This window comes from Myxine glutinosa, chromosome 12 (assembly GCF_964187855.1).
Source record: "Myxine glutinosa chromosome 12, kmMyxGlut1.1, whole genome shotgun sequence".
Classification (NCBI taxonomy): domain Eukaryota; kingdom Metazoa; phylum Chordata; class Myxini; order Myxiniformes; family Myxinidae; genus Myxine; species Myxine glutinosa.
This window is the reverse complement of record NC_136272.1, coordinates 59,535,876-59,557,006: the sequence shown is the minus strand read 5'-3', so window position 1 is coordinate 59,557,006 and position 21,131 is coordinate 59,535,876. Positions and strand designations below refer to the sequence as shown.

General features: G+C 46.2%; 1 protein-coding gene across 1 annotated transcript in view; it reads left to right on the top strand.

Moving 5' to 3' along the window:
- Nucleotides 1-21,131, top strand: part of LOC137437443 (glutamate receptor-interacting protein 2-like) — a 283,933-nt gene that overhangs the window by 100,585 nt on the left and 162,217 nt on the right. The window contains exons 13-17 of the mRNA XM_068131766.2: nt 45-190; nt 426-506; nt 629-698; nt 13,019-13,164; nt 13,309-13,453. Coding sequence (XP_067987867.2) covers nt 45-190; nt 426-506; nt 629-698; nt 13,019-13,164; nt 13,309-13,453 — 588 coding nt within the window. The remainder of the gene's footprint in view (nt 1-44; nt 191-425; nt 507-628; nt 699-13,018; nt 13,165-13,308; nt 13,454-21,131) is intronic.

Genomic DNA, 21,131 nt, shown 5'->3' with positions numbered 1-21,131 from the left:
ATGATTTTTCTCCATCTTTTTCTTTATTCAATTTCTAAGTGTAGATGTGGGCTCCTGCAATTGGGAGATCGGATTGTCGGTGTTAACGGAATTTCCACACGCGATGGCACTCTGGACGAAGCTCACCAGCTGTTACGAGATGCTGCATTTGTCGGCTCTGTGGTTTTGGAGGTCGAAGTCGATGTTGCAGGTGATGTGGTAACAAAACTTCCACATGTGGACTTCCTGTTGACATCCGCTTTAAGTAATGTCAAAATGGCATCCTTTGTTTGGAGTGAACCAAACTTAATCCCATTGAATATTTCTTTATATGACTAAATAGATCACAGGTGAAAGGTACACACTGATATACCATTGTAAACTTGGTACGACAGTACACATTTGGAGATGTATTCTCAGCAAGTCTAACGACATTTCTATCCTAGAATCGATCATCCCAAGTAGTGGAACGTTCCATGTTAAGTTGGTAAAGAGGAGAGGGATCGATCTCGGCATCGTGCTTTCTGGTAAGTTCAAAACATTCCGCCAATGAATATCATGGGTTTATAGCATGGATTGGGAGTTGCCACGTAAGATGTGTTGGCAAAACGAAGCTTAATTCCAGCACCGGTTTCCCTTTGTCCTGCAGCCCAGGTTTGTCGCAAGTTCGGTGAACCACTAATAATAGCGGATATCAAGAAAGGAAGCATTGCTCATCGGTATGTCCTACTGAAGGAGATTATTAAATGAAAAAAATAAAACCTTTCATGGACTTTTCTGCTTCTGCAACTTTTACAATTGGTATTATGGATAATGCTGACTGCGATACTTCCATAACGCAGTGGAAAGCGCTGCCTGTGCTGGAGGTACAGTCATCGAACCAATTTACAAGTTGCAACAAGAAAGAGCAATCACAGATTGCAGAACCACACCAAGATATGTTTTCAGTGGTTTTTAAGGCTTTGTTTTTTTTGTGAACAAGATCGAGGCTCATGTAAGAGCTAACATTAATCACATAAAAACAAACTAACACATAAAACATATGATAAAGGGAGCGGGAGACGAGATGGGGAGAGAGAGGGAAGTACAAAAGTACAAAAGTACAACAGCAGAGTACATGGACATCGGGAGAGAGCGTGCATGGGGGGAGGAGGCATGGGAAGGGGTGTGGGGTGGGGGAGGGAGAGATATAAAACACATGGACACTGCTAGGGCTTCCAGGAAAGAAATCGGCATTTCAAAAAAGTGGATCTGGTGTGAATTAACGGGGGTAGAAAAGATCAACGTTATGGATGGGGGAAGATAAGAGATGGTGGTGAACAGCAGTTTTAAAGACCTGGAGGGAGGAGTTGGTTTGAAGTGTGTGTGGGAGTTTGTTCCAGCAGTGGGAAAAAAGAGGAATGAAAGAGTGAAGGTCAGCAGAGAGTCTTGATTTTGGCAGTTTCACCATAAGAGGGTTGCTGGCAGATCTTGTGCGACCTGTAGGAATATTGGGGGGACAGAGCCCAGAGAGAGCTGGGGGAGCAAGGCCGGAGAGGAGTCGGTAGAAGACAGAAAGACCACCAACCTGCCTGCGGTGAGTGAGTGAAAGGCCCTCGGAGTTTGCTTTTCAAAGGAGATTCCAATGATTCTAAAAGCTTTGGTTTCGACAGCGTGAAGCCGAGCTCGGTGTGAGGCAGGAGCACCAGCCCGGAGGGGAGAACAGTATTCCATTGAGCTGCGGATGAAAGCCTTGTATGTGGTGAGGAGCTCAGGTGTGCCAAGGAAGGACTTCACACGATGGAGGATGCCCAGTTGGCGACTGGCTTTGGAGGCTAGCTTGGTAATGTGATTTTCCCAGGAAAGATCATGTCAGATTGTGAGACCCAAAAGCTTGAGTGACAGAACTTCTTGGAGAGGATTGTTGAGAAAGTGGATGGGAGAGTTGTCCAGTCGGTCTTTTTGGAGAGACATAGTGAGAGTGTGAGATTTGTCAGGATTGAAAGACATGTTCTACTTGTTTGACCAGTCTGTGATTTTGTCCAAGTCTGCACAGAGTGAGAAGGCTGCAGACTGCCGATCTGAGGGATGAGGAATGGAGCGGCAGAGAGTGGGTTCATCAGCAAAGAGATAGATAGGATTTTCCAGAGTCGGAGAGATTATTGATGAAGACCAGAAAAAACACAGGGCCCAGAACACTGCCTTGGGGAACTCCATTCTGAACAGGAAGGGGAGATGAGAGAAACCCGAAACCCATTCAGGGCCACACGTTGACTTCGACGAGAGAGGAAGTCCGCAAGCTATGCATGGAGATTTCAATGGATACCATAGGAGGAGAGTTTGGGGAGCAGAGCGGGGTGCTAGACCGTATCGAAGGCACGTGATATGTCAAGGGAGACAGCTTTAATTTCCTGTTTGGCATTGAGGACCTCCATCCATTGTTGAGAAAGCAGAAGCAGCATGTCCAGAGTAGAATGACCTGGTCTGAAATCAAATTGATGATCAGAGATCAAGCCATTGGAGAAGAGGAAAGATTTGATATCCAAAGCAATGATGGATTCCATGACTTTGCTGATAATTGGGAGAAGGCTGATTGGTCTGTAGTTGCAAGGATCTGTTTTTGCACCTTTTTTGTGTAAAGTGGGAATGTTTGCTGATTTCAAAGCTGATGGCAGATGACCTTGAGCAAAAGAGAGGGTGAAGAAAACAGAGAGAGGGAGTGAAAGAGCGGCAGAGCAGGATTTTAGGGCCCGTGGGCTGATGCTGTCTGGTCCAGTTGCAGAATCAGAGTCGGGGATTTACAGAAACTTTTCCACCTTGTCAGGAGAGAAGGACACAGAGTCCAGGAACAGCTGGGTACAATGGGGTATGGTGGGTACAGAGAGAGAGACGGGTTAGGGACACAAAATTTGAGGCAAACACAGAGTTGAGGCATTCGGCTTTTTCACGTGCAGAGTCAGCTGTGTAGCCATTTGAGGTATGGGAAGGGATGGAGGGGGAACAAACACCAGAAACAGATTTGACCAGATGCCACCAGGATTTGTAAGAGGAAGACAGGTTTGAGAGTTCGGTCTTGAGTGTGGAGAGATATTGTTTCCTGGCACTTAGTCAGGTTCACGATGTTCTTTCGTTCAAAATCATGGTAGATTAGCAAACCTATACATTTTTGGAAACGTTATTACATGGAAAATCTGAAAATCAATGTTTACATTTGCCAATTCCGACCAATTCGATTCGACCAATTCGACCAATTCGACTAATCGACCAATTCCATTCGACCAATTAGACCATTCGACCAATCGCTTCGATCGACCATTCGACCATTCGACCAATTCGATTCGATTCATCGAATTCGATTCGATGGACCATTCGACCAATTCGATTTGCCAATCAATTTGACCGACCTTTGCTTGTGTGGAACGGACTGTGAAAACGATGCGGACTATATTGTCGGATACGACACACAGGACAGTGATGAGGAACTCTAAATGGCATATTCTGTAATCGTGTATGTTTGATGCCATTGACTGCCTGTGTATATTTTGTCATTGACTGCCCGTGTAGATGTGAAGTGATACTGACTGCATGTGTATATATGATTTTGCTGACTGCCTGTGTATGTTTGGTGATATGAATTATTGTGACACATTTTGATGTTATTAACTGCCTGTACAAAATGATAACATGTATTTGATTATGCAACTTATCGCGAATACAAAGACAGTATTTTGCAATTCAAAACCTTTGATTCGTGTCTTACCATTCCCCATAGCACTAATTTGATACTTTCATTGGATTCCTTGTCCCTGAAAATATAGGTTTAGTATATTTTATAAAGTTTTTAGGGTAATTAGAGGCAGAAATAGAACAAAATATGTATTTTACAGTGGCCATTTTGAAAATCAAAAATGGCCGCCATACAGATATCTCTCCAAATGTAAACATTGATTTTTAGTTTCCTTATGCTATAACCTTTCCAAAAATGTATAGGTTTGCTTATCTACCATGATTTTGAACGAAATATAATTTATTGACATAGTGAACCTGACTAACTCCTGAGCGGAGACACACACTTGTTTCGGGCTTTGTGAAAGGAAATGAGATTGCCTTCCGTTGGATTTGCCTTCCAGGAGGCGAAGGCAAGTTGTTTCAGGGCAACTGCCTCACTACAAGATTCCGTGTACCATGGACGGGAGGAAGGGTAAGACAACTGAAGACGAGATGGGATAAATCTGTGCATGAGAGAGAGCAATTTACTTTGGAAGAATTCCCAGGATGAGTTGATGTCAGAGGCGGTAGAGATGGGAGACCAGTCCAGATGATTGATGGCTGCTTGAAGACCGTGCCAGTCGGCCTGAGTAAAATGCCAGACTCGTCGACGCTGAGGAGGCTTTCTGAGAATAGCCAGAGAGATGTCCACCTTAAAAAGCACATGATCAGAAGAACCGATTGGAGCAGAAGAAGAGCAGCAGACATTTGCAGGGAAGTTTGTCATAACCAAGTCTAGAAGAGAAGATACTCCATTGACTGAGATCCGGGTCGGGAAAGTGACAGATTGTGTCAGTCCTAGTTGGTCGCAAAAGTCCTTTGCTGAGGAGCCATGGCTGGGGAGAGAGGTACCCACACCCAGCCAACTGGCATGGTGACAATTGAAATCACCACATATGAGGAAGAGAGAGTTGGGATGAGCAGATAGAAGTGGGTCCATGTTATCAGACAGCGAGATGTAGATGGAGTCATCACTGTTTGGAGGACAGTGCAGAACACATATGAACAAAAGGTGGGAGTGAAGGGGAAGCCGTAGCCAGAGGTACTCCTTGGGGTGAGGTGGAGAGAGGGCAGTGCAGGGAGAGTGAGGGAGAGAGTCTTTGATAAAGATAGCAAACCCACCACCAGGACGAGGCTCAGGTCCATCATACCAGAGGAGGGAGTAACTAAGGAGAGATATTAAGGAATCAGAGACATCTTGAAGGAGGAAAGTTTCTGTTAAGCAGATTAAGTCTGATTTGTCAGAAGCAACCTGAATGGAGAGATCAACCAGGTTTGAGCGAAGGCCCCGGATGTTTGAGGTCCATACCGTTAAGGAAGAGGAAGGGGGAGCATTGTATGCAGGACAGGGGAGGGGAGCGGTAGGGTAAGATGAGGAAGAGAAGGAGGAGGTCGGGAGAGCTGTTGATAGTGTGTCAGAGATTTCAGAATAGCTAGGAGAAAGGGAAGGATGAGGTGGACAAAAGGTTTGATGGTGATTGGGTGAGGCACAGTGAGGTGTTGTTTGAGGGGCGGGCAGAGTGAGGAAGGAGGTTGGGAGAGATGGAGGTAAGAGTTGAAAGGGAGAAGAAGCGGGGAGGACGCTTTGAGGAGGAGGTGTGAGATGGAAGAATTGGAGAAAAAGGATGGTGGGGAGATTTGAAGGGGAGGGGTGAGGGGGGAATTTCGGAGGAGAGGGGTGAGGGGGAAGTTTGGGAGGGGATGGGTGAGGGGGAGTTTAGGAGGGGAGGGGTTAGGGGGGAGTTTAGGAGGGGAGGGGCAAGGGGGGAGATTTGAAAGTGGTGGGTGAGGGGTGAGTTTGGATTTTATAAAGTGTTGGACGATTAATGGAAAACGAACATTTATTGCAAAATGAGTTTCGTGTGATTTTCGAGTCAGAGATCTGTTTGAAAACGTTGGAGGAGGGGTGGAATGCAGGTGAGTTTAGGGAATGTAGGAAGGAAGAACTGTGATGGAATTTTTTATTTGAAATGAAGAGATTTGGTGAGCAAATCGAAAGCAACCTTTTAAAGAAGAAGAAGAAAAGTGTTATAATACACAACAGAATACAACACTTCAGGGGAAAGTTTAAACATTTTTAAACTAAGCCATGAAAACTATCTGGGGAAATTCCCTAAATGAGGGCATGAAGGATTCATTAGGGGGATTAAGGATTCCAGCACAGGTTCAGAAGCAGGAACAGAAGAATAGGAGATCGACAGCTCGGAGAGCAGAGAACGAAGGAACAGGGAGGTGTACAAGCAAATGTGTTAGTATGAGAGGAGAGGCCTACTTATTAAATTCTTTGTTAATGTTTTTGTGAAGGTTAGGTGAAAGTGGATCAGAGGAAGAAGGAGAAAGTTGAAGAAGTATGGTGAGAATTGGAATTGGAAAGGTGTCTTTTGGCTGGAGAGGATTGAGTTATGAAGGAAGGAGAGGAAAAAAAAACGGGTGGGGTGAAACATGTGATCGAAGAATGAACGAACACGAACAAAGAAGGAAATTAGATTTTTTTTTTTTTTTTTTGAAATAAGACTAAACAAAGGGTAAGATGTTCGGGGAAGTATGTGGTGAAAAGAAAGACTGGAAAAACACAGTGAGAGAACGAAAGTAAATGGACCACAGACCGCCAAGAGGAGACAACAAAGCCTCGAGGGACCAGGCCTGAAAAACGCGGCTGGAAACGACCGACAATTATATACAGGTATGCACGATTTACACAGAGATCTTCCTAGAAACACATAGTCGGCACAAACACCATAAAATAAAAATACAGTTTTGACAAAAATACAAACGGGGAAAAAATACTTAAGTTTTGATAACGTGGAGAGCTTGGAAAAAACACAACCACACCGGCAAAACTGGGAGCCAAAGGCTTTTGTGTAAAAACAAATATGGCGACAGAACCACGTGACCGATGACGTCATCATTTTTTTTCTCCACAAATTTATCCCTAGATGACGCTCATTAAATTTCATCTTGATCGGATGAAGTTTTGTTCTTGTCAAATTATGACATCATAATTAAGGCACCTATGACATCATCATTAACATATTTTATTCCCCATGGAGAGTTCTTTACAATGAGCCATGTCTCAATTTTTTCTAAGCGGCACTTCCGGAGATATAGAGGTGCAAAGTTTTTCGGTTTTTCCAAGATAGCGCCCATACCATCAATAAAAAATTATACAGGTGGAGTTTCACCTATGGTGGAAATTTCCTGTCAATCCGACCAACGGTTGCCGATAAAATCATATTTATTCTGTGCAGACAAATCGACAAACAGACAAACAAACAAACAGACAAACAAACAAACAAACAAAAGCACTGCCCTCTCTCCACCTCACCCCCAGGAATACGTTTGGCTACGGCTTCCCCTTCGCTCCCACCTTTTGTTCATATGTGTGTTGTACCGTCCACCAAACAGTGATGACTCCATCTACATCTCACTGTCTGATAATATGGACCAATTTCTATCGACCCATCCAAACTCTCTCTTCCTCATATGTGGTGATTTCAATTGTCACCATGCCAGTTGGCTGGGTGTGGGTACGTATCTCACCAGCCATGGCTCTTCAGCAAAGGACTTCTGTGACTCACTGGGACTGACACAATCTGTCAATTTCCCAACCCGGACCTCAGTCAACAGAGCATCTTCTCTTCTGGACTTGGTTATGACTAACTTCCCTGAAAATGTCTGCTGCTCTTCTTCTGCTCCAATCGGCTCTTCTGATCATGTGCTTGTTAAAGTGGACATCTCTCTGACCATTCTCAGAGAGCCTCTGACAATCTCTCAGAGAGACAACTGGCGCGGTCTTCAAGCAGCCATCAATCATCTGGACTGGTCTCCCATCTTTACCGCCTCTGACATCAACTCATCCTGGGAATTCTTCCAAAGTAAATTGCTCTCTCTCATGCACAGATTTATCCCATCTTGTCTTCAGTTGTCATACCCTTCCTCCCGTCCATGGTACACGGAATCTTGTGGTGAGGCTATTGCCCAGAAACAACTTGCTTTCGTCTCCTGGAAAGCAAATCCAATGGAAGGAAATCTTATTTCCTTTCACAAAGCCCGAAACAAGTGTGTGTCCACCCTCAGGAGAGCCAGGAAACAATATCTCTCCGTTCTCAGGACCGAACTCTCAAACCTCTCTCCCAAATCCTGGTGGCGTCTGGTCAAATCTGTTTCTGGTGTTTGTTCCCCCCCCCCATCCCCCCCCCCTCACCTCAAATGGCCACACGGCTGAGTCCGCACGTGAAAAAGCTGAATGCCTCAACTCTGTGTTTGCCTCTGGATCTTGTGTCCCAAACCCATCCCTCTCTGGACCCACCGTACCCAGTCGTACCCAGCTGCTCCTGGACTCTGTGTCCTTTCCTCCTGACAAGGTGGAAAAGTTTCTGTCAACCCTCGACTCTGATTCTGCAACTGGACCTGACGGCATCAGCCCACGGGTCCTAAAATCCTGTTCTTCCACTCTTTCACTCCCTCTCTCTGTTCTCTTCACCCTCTCTTTTGCTCAAGGTCATCCACCATCTGCTTGGAAATCAGCCAACATCACCGCTTTGCACAAAAAAGGTGCAAAAACAGATCCCAGCAACTACAGACCAATCAGCCTTCTCCCAATTATCAGCAAAGTCATGGAATCCATCATTGCCTCAGATATGAAATCTTTTCTCTTCTCTCATGGCTTGATCTGTGATCATCAATTTGGTTTCAGATTAGGTCACTCTACTCTGGACATGCTGCTTCTGCTTTCTCAACAATGGATGGAGGTCCTCAATGCCAACAAGAAATTAGAGCTGTCTCCCTTGATATATCACGTGCCTTCAATACGGTCTGGCACCCCGCTCTGCTCACCAAACCCTCCTCCTTTGGTATCAATGGAAATCTCCACGCATGGCTGGCGGACTTCCTCTCTAGTCGTAGTCAACGTGTGGCCCTGAATGGGTTTCTCTCATCTCCTCTTCCTGTTCAGGCTGGAGTTCCCCAAGGCAGTGTTCTGGGCCCCGTGCTTTTTCTGGTCTTCATCAATGATCTCTCTGACTCTCTTGAAAATCCTCTCTATCTCTTTGCTGATGACTCTACTCTCTGTCGCTCCATTCTTCATCCCTCAGATCGGCAGTCTGCAGCCTCCTCACTCTCTGCAGACCTGGACAAAATCACAGACTGGGCAAACAAGTGGAACATGTCTTTCAATCCTGACAAATCTCACACTCTTATGATGTCTCTCCGAAAAGACCGACTGGACAACCCTCCCATCCACTTTCTGATTAATCAACTCTCAATGGAATACTGTTCTCCCCTATGGGCCGGTGCTCCTGCCTCACACCTAGCTCGGCTTCACGCTGTTGAAACCAAAGCTTTCAGAATTATTGGAATCTCCCACGATGAAGCTATCTCTGAGGGCCTTTCACTCACTCACCGTAGGCAGGTAGGTGGTCTTTCTGTCTTCTACCGACTCCTCTCCGGCCTTGCACTCCCAGCTCTCTCTGTGCTCTGTCCCCCAAATATTCCTACAGGTCGCACAAGATCTGCCAGCAACCCTCTGATGGTTAAACTGCCGAAATCTCGGCTCTCTGCTCACCTTCACTCTTTCATTCCTCTTTTCTCCCGCCTCTGGAACAAACTCCCTCACTCCCTTCAATCCCACTCCTCCCCCAGGTCTTTAAAACAGCTGTTCACCACCATCTCTTATCTTCCCCCATCCAAAACCTTGATCTTTTCTACCCCCGCTAATTCACCCCAGATCCACCTTGTTTGAAATTCCAACTTCTTTCCTGGAAGTCCTGGCAGTGTCCATATGTTTTATACCTCTCCCACCGCCCCCTTCCCATGCCCCCCCCCCCCCAAAGCCCTCGCCCTCTCTCAGATCTCTCGATGTCTCCATGTCTCTCGGTCCCTGCTCTCAAATGTTGTGTTTGTGTCCTTCCCCCTCTCTCCCCATCTTGTCTACCGCTCCCGATGTTATATGTTTTATGTGTCGGTTTGTCTTTCTGTGTGATTAATGTTCGCTCTTTCACGAGCCTCGATCTTGTATACAAAAAAAAAAAAAAAAAAAAAATCCTCTCCAAGAAGTTCTGTCACTCAAGCTTTTGGGTCCCACTATCTGCCATGATCTTTCCTGGGAAAACCACATTTCAAAGCTGGCCTCCAAAGCCAGTCGCCGACTGGGCATCCTCCGTCATGCGAAGTCCTTCCTTGGCACACCTGAGCTCCTCACCACATACAAGGCTTTCATCCGCAGCTCAATGGAATACTGCTCTCCCCTCTGGGCTGGTGCTCCTGCCTCACACCTAGCTCGTCTTCACGCTGTTGAAACCAAAGCGTACAGAATCATTGGAATCTCCCGTGATGAAGCTAACTCCAAGGGCCTTTCACTCACTCACCGCAGGCAGGTTGGTGGTCTTTCCGTCTTCTACCGACTCCTCTCTGGCCTTGCTCCCCCCAGCTCTCTCTGGGCTCTGTCCCGCAAATATTCCTACAGGTCGCACAAGATCTGCCTGCAACCCTCTTATGGTTAAACTGCCAAAATCAAGACTCTCTGCTCACCTTCACTCCTCTTTTCTCCCGCCTCTGGAACAAACTCCCCCACTCGCTTCAATCCCACTCCTCCCTCCAGGTCTTTAAAACAGCTATTCACCACCATCTCTTATCTTCCCCAATCCAAAACCTTGATCTTTTCTACCCCCGCTAATTTCACCCCAATTCCACTTTTTTGAACTACCAACTTCTGTCCTGGAAGTCCTTGGTGTCCTTGTGTTTTATACTTCTCCCACCCCCCCCACCCCCCCCTCCCACGCCTCCTCCCCCCAAGCCCTCTCCCTTCCACACATCTCCCTGCTCTCAAATGTTGTGTTTGTGCGCCTCCTCTTCTCTCCCCATCTTGTCTTCCGCTCCCTCTTTTTATATATTTTGTTTGTCTGGTTGATTTGTTTGTGAAGTAAATATTAGCTCTTTCACGAGCCTCGATTCAGGATACAAAAAAAAACAAAAAAAAAACAAACAAACAAACGGACCAAATGCAATACCCTCTGCTCCTGCGAGGTTAATTCGAATCGGAGTTTCTGTAGACCATTTATCGCTGCACTGGAGGGATAGGTATATATGCACACTGCTCGGTGAGCTGTCAAACCTAAGTTTGAATATCGATCCAGCTATAAATTGTCACCTTGGTTCACAGGCCGGGTGAGGCATTATGGGAGGGTGGCAGGGGGCGGGAGGATGGCAGGGAGCTGGAGGGTGGCGGGGGTGAGGGGGCAGAAAGGGGAGGATGTAGATAGAGAGGGGGGAGAGGGGAGGACTTATTTGAACATTGAAGATCCCACGGTATCCTTCGCGCAAAGACTATAAGGGCTGAACATGGACCTCAAATCGGCAGTTCCTCCTTCCAGTTGATCAAAGCTGAGTTTTCTGGAGCAGATATGTTGTATTTTACTGTTTTATTTTCATTCCTGTTTTGCTGGTCATGTTTTGGCCAATTTTCTGTGCCAAACTGTATGTTATTGTGTTGAATAGTCGAGTTCGTGTCCCTGGTAGACCCACACTCTCCCAGATTCCCCCCCATCGCGCACTGTGAGCAGGATATCTCAAAAGGTTGTGGATGAGTTGTGACAAAACTTGGTGGATGAGTTGGGCCAATCGGTGGGATCCAAAGTGTCAACTGTTCAGCCTGGTGGAGGTATGTGCTCTACCAGGTGCCGCTTTAGTTGTCGACTGCAGTCATTTGGAATCTGCTCAAAGATTTTAGGTGTATCTGGGTCGATAGGCAGGTCTTCCAGCATCCCCCCATGTTGTCAATTTCACTGCATGAGTTGCAATAAGGTCCAGACAGGAACTTGAAGTGCTGTCCTGTTGTGTTAACGTTTAGTGGTGTATTGTAATCTACCTGTGTCGTGTATTTGGGAAGTGGCCCTTTTTCCGATGACTGGTGTTGTGCTGGGCAAGCTACCTGTACCACATTTGCATGGTAGTGTAGCAGCATAGCAAACCTGTTGTGCATTTTGTGATACAAGCACCAAATTTGGCACAAATGTACATTAATATGTTGCGAACATTTTCAGATATTGGGCCACTTGAAATTCCGTAATTTTGTTTTTCAAATTTTTTCAAATTTCGTAATTTCAAATTTTTCGGGTGACACCGTCACAATTTCGGTCTTCGAGGCCGGCCGATATAGTGGGGCGGCTTAGCCCAAATATTCAAAAGAATTGTGCATTTTGTGATACAAGCACCAAATTTGGCACAAATGTACATTAATATGTTGCGAACATTGTGTGGTCAGCAATGAAGACGAGAGTCTGAATTACATGTATGCAAAAGACCTTGTGAACCAGTGAAGCAAATACACGGGTAAGCATGAATTAAATCTAGGGCATGATATAATTTCCATGATGTTTACCTCTACACTCAATGGTGGAAGGAGGTAATGTTTTGATCCCAGCTTGTCTGTATGTCTGTTTGTCTGTTAGTCCACAAAATTCCAGACAAAGCTTGTAGTAGTGGTAGTTGTAGTGGTAGTGGTGATAACAGAAATTGTTATATAGAACTGAACTTATATTATTATTATATGCAGAAAATAACTTCATTTGTATATGCCCTGCAGTGGACAGGTTAATTGGTTTATGCACTGAAGGGGTCACCCTGGTGTGCACTGCTGTGTTCTGCCTCACTGAGTTGTTCAGGTATGATGTACTCAGCACAAGCTTCCGGTCGGCCCGGAGGTGGGGGGTGCGGGGCCTGTCACGGAACGTCAAAACAAACGGCCTGCCGGGGCCGCCCAAAAGTCGGGCGTGAGGGGCGCGTCCACTAATGGAACGCCTCTCGCTTCCCAGATCGAGGGCCACGTGGTCAGGAGAACCTCGTCCCTTCCGGTCACACTTTGCCTATCGGCCGGCCTCGAAGACCGAAATTGTGACGGTGTCACCCGAAAAATTTGAAATTACGAAATTTGAAAAAATTTGAAAAACAAAATTACGGAATTTCAAGTGGCCCAATATCTGAAAATGTTCGCAACATATTAATGTACATTTGTGCCAAATTTGGTGCTTGTATCACAAAATGCACAATTCTTTTGAATATTTGGGCTAAGCCACCCCACTATGGTTATCTTATTCTGAATGACCACATTGCTATAGATTTTGTAATTTTGTTGCACAATGAGATTACTGTACCTTCGTAGTATACTATGCTCCATATTCCAAGCCAAAAGAAAACTCACTCACCTGTGTGATCTCTCCAGAACATTCCTATTCAAAATGGCGAGACTGTGTATGCATTATCATGAGTGTTTGTTCTAATGATATTCATTCTGCAGGATTGGAAGTCTAAGTCCAGGAGATCATCTGCTGGCAATCGATGAGGCACGGCTGGACCACTGCTCAACAGAAGAGGCCACCTGGTTACTATGGAACTCTGAAGACCTCGTTCACCTCAGAGTGCAGAAAAATGACGACAGTTCCGGTACTTGTCCTCAATTCAATAGGAGCCCCAACGCACACTGCATTATTCCATAAAAGCTTTTACTTGAATTACAAATATGTTTTGGAATATCATTGTGGGATTGATAACCAACATAGTAATACAAGGTTATTGTGTTTTTTAAAGACGAGATGGATAGCTTCAGCTCCATCACTTACACTGTGGAACTACGGAGGTACGGTGGACCCCTGGGAATAACCATCTCAGGGACCGAGGAGCCTTTTGACCCAATCATCATCTCTGCTCTTACCAGAGGAGGCCTTGCTGACAGGTAAGTACAATGTTTCAATTTCACAAGGATGACACAGATTTTACATATCTCATTAATGTTCTCACAAGTCACATGAATGTCTGAGAAAAATGTCATGTCCATTACCTGCTCTCGTGCATAATAGCAGGTATAACTACTGTCTCCCAATTAGCAGCCATACGTGTTTGGCAACATGGATTGAATTAACAAAACGAATTTGTCTTAACAGTTGATTTGCTTCACTCAATACCTGAAATTAATAAACTATGAACTTCCTCTCATCCCTACAGTGTGTTGGTAATAAGGCAAAAGAGAAGAGGGATTTGCACAACTGGTGGTTCAGATTTATCTGACAAACTTCTGGAGAAACTTAAATTCGCTAAAAGAAACTCTATGAAAAATGCATCAAAGTTTATTATGTTCTGAACATGTAAACAAAACAGAAAAATATACTCAACATCAAAAGAAACTTATCAAATCTTTAGAAGGACACTCATTGAAATCCTCCACGCAAAAATGAAAAATATTTGAACACACAGGTAAAGTTCAGCTATCTTTACTAAACACATGTCAATAAACAAGAGGTTGCCTCAATCACAAAAAAACAAAAAGCATGAACATCACAATGGGTGGTGCAACAAAAGTCACAACACTGCAACACAAAGGCACGCACCTGAATACAGTCAAAACAAAATGACACAGGAATGGGCACAACACTCCTAACAGTCAAGGACAGAATGACAGCACTCCTCAATATCGTGTGTGTCCTCCCTGAGCGGTGATGCAGGCTGTACACTTCCGACGCATGATCTGTACCAGGCGTCTGATGTGGTCCTGGGGAAGTCTGTCCCACTCCTCCTGCAAGCCTTGAAAGAGCATTTGCTGATTGACAGCCATTGATCTCCTCGATGCAAGACATTGTGGTGGTTGAGATGAGGTGTCTGCTGCTCCGACGAGAGACCAAGACACTGCACTTGAGAATAAACACTGGTTAATGAGTAAAGTATAAGCACATGTGGGAATTCCAATCGGCACGGTTCAGGCCAAGTTACGAACTCAAATGCTCTTCCCAGCGCACTGCCTTTAAATAGGCAGGCAGGAGATAACAGATCTCCGCTGAACTAGAGCCCCAGTCATATGCGTCATAGCATTTCACCAGGTGCTTTAGTTCACCAGGAGGTTAAAGAAAGTTTAAAATCATTAGGAACGATAAGAGAGAAATTATACGAAAGCCAGCTGCTCAGAATTCTTGTCCAATGCGCGAGGAAAGATAAAGGTGAGGGAGAGTAAACAAGTCTTTAGCTTGGTCCAGGAATGTGTCCTGCTTACTTTCAAAATTAGCTTTAAACAATGGGCCCGCACGTTTGCCCTCAGGGAGTCATTTCGCATGCAGGCAAACCGAGGTTCATTGGGAAATACAATTCCACATGTGAGAAAAATATATATACGTTTTTATATCAATCTGACGTGAGATTTATAGCCCACCGCACAGACTCCGACAATCCCTTCTCTTGTTCAGATATTAATTAATTTTTAATATCTAAGAACAACAATGTTTATGGAACTTTATTAACTCTTCAATCCACAACGAGAACGGCTGGTTCGACGAAGATGTGCCCTGCTGGATGGCCCACAACCTCCCCCGCAGGACAGGCTCCCTCCACCTCCCACAACCGCAATCCTTGCTGATCTTCCAGTTAATCGAGCTCCATTTTCATGAGATATTGAATGTGTTGTTCTTCTGGGGAGGACATGAGATCGTTAATTTCTTGCAACATTTGCTCTTGTTTGGCATACAAGGCGTGAAAATCAAAAGATAAGAGAGAGACGCCCCTAGTGTCGGGATCATCCATGAATGTGGATTCCTCGGAATCCAGAGTGACGGGTGGATCCTCCAGTTCCCCGTCCCTGTACTCGCTCTTGTCCATCTCCAGTTGGGCCATTTGCGCTGAAGAGCTAGTAAAGAATCTCTCCAAGCACATCCAAAGAAGATGCTTCATTATAAACACAGCAAACACTAGTCCCACTATTATGGTGAGACCCCACAGAACCCAAGACAATATGGTGTACCCAAAACTGCTAAACCATCCTGAAAACCAATTTGTTATGCCCAAATTTTCCTGGGAGGTCCTTTCCCTCGCTCATCTCTTTCAGTCTCTTCATAGCCAATTCTACCCCCTCTGTAGGGTCTGGTATCCAAGTGCAACACTTTCCTTCAATTACCCCACATACCCCTCCCCTTTCTGCCAATAAGATGTCAAGTGCCACTCGGTTTTGCATCACCATAGTCCTCATTTCTACCATAGTATCTAGCAATTCTCTATGGGCCTGTCGGGTATCATTCGCAACTTTTTCCAGGGCTAAGGCAATTTTGTCTGTCCTATAGCTATTCATTACTGTGCCTGCTCCCGGGAAGAAGAATCCCATTGCTTTTTCCCACCCATGTCCATAAAGTGTAGTGCGTCAGTCCCCGTCCCACATTGCCCTGCAAACCCTTCTCTGAGGGCTCTTGAGGCTGTCTACTAAAAGGACTTCCGGTATCACTGAACCCAAATAGCATGTCCCCTTCCAAATCATCTGGCGGGTATGGGTAAGCCTTGTCCCCGCAGACAAACATGATTCCATGTGGAGAAACTAAATGATTTGAAAGACATTCCATGCCCTCCGGGCCTGATTCCTTGGTGACAGTAGAAAAGGTAATAGCCGTTAGGGAGGTGTTATTACCTGTAGACCCACCCGAACTGTCATGTTTCCCTTAGAGGGCCTGGGTTTTCTCCCAGGTATAACAACATTGCATTCAGAAGTGCCCATCTCTGTTCTTCCTATTCCTACTGTGCCTCTTCGTTTTTCCACCCAAACTGGTTTTGGCTGTGTTATTTGGTTCTGGATTCTGGGAACATATTCAAAGTTACGAGTGCATTCACCATCATTGTCCACCCCTGTCCTTTCCAAAGTAGTTTGAATACAGTTGTTTCCCAGCAGTTTTGAGCATAAGTCATTGAGTGACAATGGAATTACTCTCATCTTAATACCTGTTGAAGAGCTTTCCGGCATTGGCATGCAAGACCAACAGTTGGTGCGATTCTGGGCCGCAGCCACCTCTCTGGCAACCCCCCAGTAGGTGTTTGATTCTCCTGCCTTTTTCCTTACCAGTTCACCATGGTCCACCGGTGGGGGTGGCATGTAGCCCTTGATGTTAATTTTTACAAGGAATGATTGTGCTGCGCAAGGTGCTTCGCAGCCTGGATGTCTCACCATGCACTGAAGCTCCTGGGGTCGTTTCCGTGGGTCTTGAATTCGAGTTATTAGAGCGTAATTTTTGTTCCCCCATTCATATCCTGCTTTCTGGGTTCTCTTGTTGCTCTTGTGGGTAATACGAATATGTTCTAGTACCACTTCCCATCTCCTTCCGACCTTCCTGGACCACTGTACTAGGGCAGCGGTGAACGGTTGATGGTAAACAAGTCCGCGTGCTACCTTTTCTTCGAAAAGACATGGAATTTCTAACTTTGGTCCGTTATCCACCATAAAAGAGGAGGGCGCCATGGGAATCAATGAGCCAGTTTTCCTGGCATAAGTTCTTACCCCGTTACTAAAATATTTGGGGGTAGTCTCACCCTCTCTTCTGTCGTGTTCCGAGGTGTGGTGGCCGGGGTTCTCTATTCCCTTGTCTATCTGAGGCTTTACTAAACACTAGTGGTATCCCGAGCGTGGCTAGTAGCAATATCTGCCTCACCCCCGGTCCCATCGTGCTGGGTTTGTGTTGCGTTCTGAGTGAGTGCTGGTATTCCTTGGGTGGCCCCTTGGGGTCATGTCTCTGGGGATACGGCCCTTTGGGGTGGTGTCTCTGGGGATACCCACCATCGGCAGTGTGATGCGTGTACCCAGGAGGTCTTTCCTTCACACTTGACAGCGGTGTATGTGACCAACAGGACCTGGTGTGGGCCGGTCCACCTTGGTTGGAGGCTGTGCTTCCTTTTGAAATTCTTGATTAGCACTAGATCGCCTGGCTCGAAGGGGTGGCACGGTCGTGCTGCTGGTTCCGGTAAGGCTTCTTTTACCTGTGAATGGAAACTTTTGACAGTTCTCATTAGTTCTGCACAAAAAGTCAACACGTTATCATCCAAGTGGTGAACATTTTGTAAATCCGCCATAGCTGGTGCCGTTACTGGCAATCGCATGGGGCGTCCCATTATGATCTCATGCAGGGATAGGCCCATGTGTCTACTTGCTGTTAATCGCATGGCCATCAAAGCAAGAGGCAATGCTTCCGGCCACTTAAGTCCTGTGTCATCACATATTTCTGTCAGTCTAGACTTCAATATAGCATTCTGTCGTTCCACGGTTCCCGCCGACTGTGGATGGTATGCGCAGTGGACTACTTGTCGTATCTGTAGGGCTTTGCATAGTTCTTTGACGATCTCTGCTGTAAAATGTGTGCCCTGGTCACTTGATATTTTGCACGGAATGCCAAATCTGCAAATGAAATCCCGCACAAGGTGTTTTACTACTGCGGTGGCATCACACCATTGAGTAGCGTACGCCTCTACCCACTTAGAAAACATGTCCGTGATCACGAGTATGTATTTGTATTTCAGTGATGGTTGCATTTGTACATAGTCAATTTGTAAATGGACAAACGGTGCCCATGGCATCGGGTGTGCAGCATTCTGAAAACGTTTCGGTGAAGGTCCTACGTTGTGATGTTGACAAATCGTGCACTTCCGGCATGTTTCCGCGGCTATGGTTGTAATACTTGGGGCATACCATGATTGTAAGATCGCCTTCACTACCCCTTCTCTGCACACGTGGCCATTATTATTATGCGCTACGCGTGCAAGCCACAGGAGCAATGCTTTTGGTGCTACCGTACGGCCCTGACAATCAATCCATACGTCATTGTCTTGCTGGGTGCACCCCTGTTGTAGCCATCCCAGCATTTCCTTATTTTCCACTGCTGCTTGTAGATTGACAATCTCCTGCACAGACGGGGGTGTCAGGTTTTTCGTTATGAGCGGGACAATGTGTAGAGGGCAGACACGGGGGTTTTGTTCGTGAGCAGCCCTCTTGGCCGCACAGACTCCGACAACGTCGACCAAGCTCATCCCATAAATGCTCAATGGGATTAAGTTCAGGGGAATAAGGCATCCAAGGCATCACTTCAACACCCTACTCCTGGAGGAAGTTGGTGGTGAGGCGAGCAGCATGGGCTCGAGCGTTGTCCTGCTGGAAAACTGCGATGTCAGGATGAGCCTGGAGAAATGGCAGCAGATGAGGTCTCAAAACTTCACTGACATAACGCTGACTAGTGAGATTACCTTCGAAGACGACCGGAGGTGTCCTGAAACGGGTGGAAATGCCGGCCCATACCATCACACTAGGTCCTCCCCAACATTGATCTGGCGAATACAGCATGATGCATACCTTTCCCCACCTCTGCGCCATACCCGTTGATGCCCATCAGCAGCATGGAGGCAAAATGTGGACTCATCGCTGAACAAGACTGCACTCCACTGTTGCTGTGTCCAGCGGCGATGCTGCAGACACCATCTTAGTCTGTTCCGCCGATGCACTGCATTCAACACTGGACCTCTGCAAGGACGTCTTGCCACCAGGCCCCGACTTATCAAGCGCCTCCGCACAGTAGAGACACTGATGCGGTTGTTGTGGCGATCTTTTGTCACTGCAGCTGTTTGCGTCGCAGGGCGGAAACAATCACGAAGATGCTGCAGCACAATCCAGCGGTCTTGGTTTGGGGTGGTTACCTGTGGTCTTCCTCTTCGTGGACCATCATTCACAGTTCCAGTTTCACCGTAACACCTGGCTGGTCAGGTTGGAAATTGCAGGCTGAGCAACCTTACACCAGCCTCAAGCATCCCAATTGCCCTTAAACGTTGTTCAGATGTCAGGCGTGGCGTCTGAATTTTCTTGTTGTTTTCCCTGTCAGAAGCCTCTAGAGCAGGGGTGGGGAACCTTTTTCCTGTCAAGGGCCATTTCGATTTTTAGAACATCCTTCGAGGGCCATGCTAAATTATTGAATACATATATCGGACTCATCTAATGCGATGGCTGGAACTGTTTCTCTTTGGCGAGGCGTTTGGTGTCAGGTGGTAGTGATGATGATGCTACTCGCAGCTGGTTTTGCAGGTTTGGGTCAGTCAGTCTTGAGCGGAACCGAGTCTTTGCAAGAGTCAGTTTTGAAAAGAACTGCTCACAGCTGTAGGTCGTCCCAAACAGTGATGCAAACTTCAGTGCATGTCTCCTCAGAATGGGAAAATCCTCAGCACGTACATACAGTTTGTAGAACTCGAGCAAAGGGAGGTTGTTGTACCTAGCTTTGAGCTCGTCATTGCTTTGCAGCTCAATGATTTCGTGTTGTAGGTTGTCAGGCACATCAGCTGGTTCCACATTAAACGGCGTGGCAAATATGTTCAGTTCCCTTTGTTTACTTTTCATGTCCTGGAACCTCTCTCCAAATGCCTGGAGGAGTTTTGCACACTCAGCAGCATATTCAGATGTCACAGCAGGCTTTTGTTCTTGCAGAGTGGGAAAGTGGATAGTGTTTCCCCTTTCCAGTTGCACTTGCCACAGCTTTAGTTTAGCTTCAAATGATTTCACATGTGATTGCAGAGAGCTGAGAAGCTGGTTGGGACCTTGGAGCTTGACGTTCAGCTCTGATAGGTACTTGGTAATGTCCACCATGAAGCCCAAATCACACAGCCACTTGCTATCACTGAGTTCCATGACAGGTTTTCCCTTCATCTCCATTAACTGTTTCACTTCTTCTCTTAGTGAGTAAAACCGTGTGAGCATATTTCCACGACTCAGCCACCGCACCTCACAGTGGTAAACCAGATCTCCGTACTCTGACTCTAGTTCACTCAGTAGCTCCTTGAACTGGCAGCTGTTCAGCCCTCTGCTTTTGATGACGTTTATGGTGGAAACGATAGTTGTCATCACATTGTTGAGCTTCAGGGACTGTGCACACAGATTCTCTTGGTGTATGATACAGTGGCATACAACGAACTCACTTGGATCGAGACTGAGACGACTCATTTCTTTTTTGAACAATGCAGTCAATCCCTTTTGCGCGCCAACCATGGCTGGGGCTCCATCCGTGGCCAGGCCACTTAACTTGTCAAACTGCAGTTTGAATTTGTTCATAGCCAAAACAACTTGCTCAAACAAATCCTCACCTTTGGTGGTGCCATGCATGGCTTGCAAAGACAGCAACTCCTCCCTCGTATCAAACTCAGCTGTAATCCCCCGCACAAAAATGGCTAGTTGGGCGGTGTTTGTTATGTCCGTTGTCTCATCGCAGGCCAGAGAGAAAAACTGGAAATCTCTTGCGGTGTCCTTCAGTGTTTTCTCAACATCTTGTGCCATGTCAGTAATCCGATCTGAAACAGTTCTTCGAGACAAACTGACACTTTGGAACAATTTTACTTTGTCCGGTGCGAGCAGCTCCGCAGCGGCAACAAGGCACTCCTTCACAAATTCTCCTTCTGAATGCGGCATCAGCTTCTTAGCGATTAGCTCACTCACCACAAAACTAGCATGCGTAGTGTTGTCTCAGTCAGATTGTGGTCTTATGAAGACTGCTTGTTGAGCACCAAAACTCCGCCGAAGAACGTTAACTTTATCCAAGCGCATTTGTCCTTTCAACTCGTTTGCCCATTTCTCTTGGAAAGCGCGACAT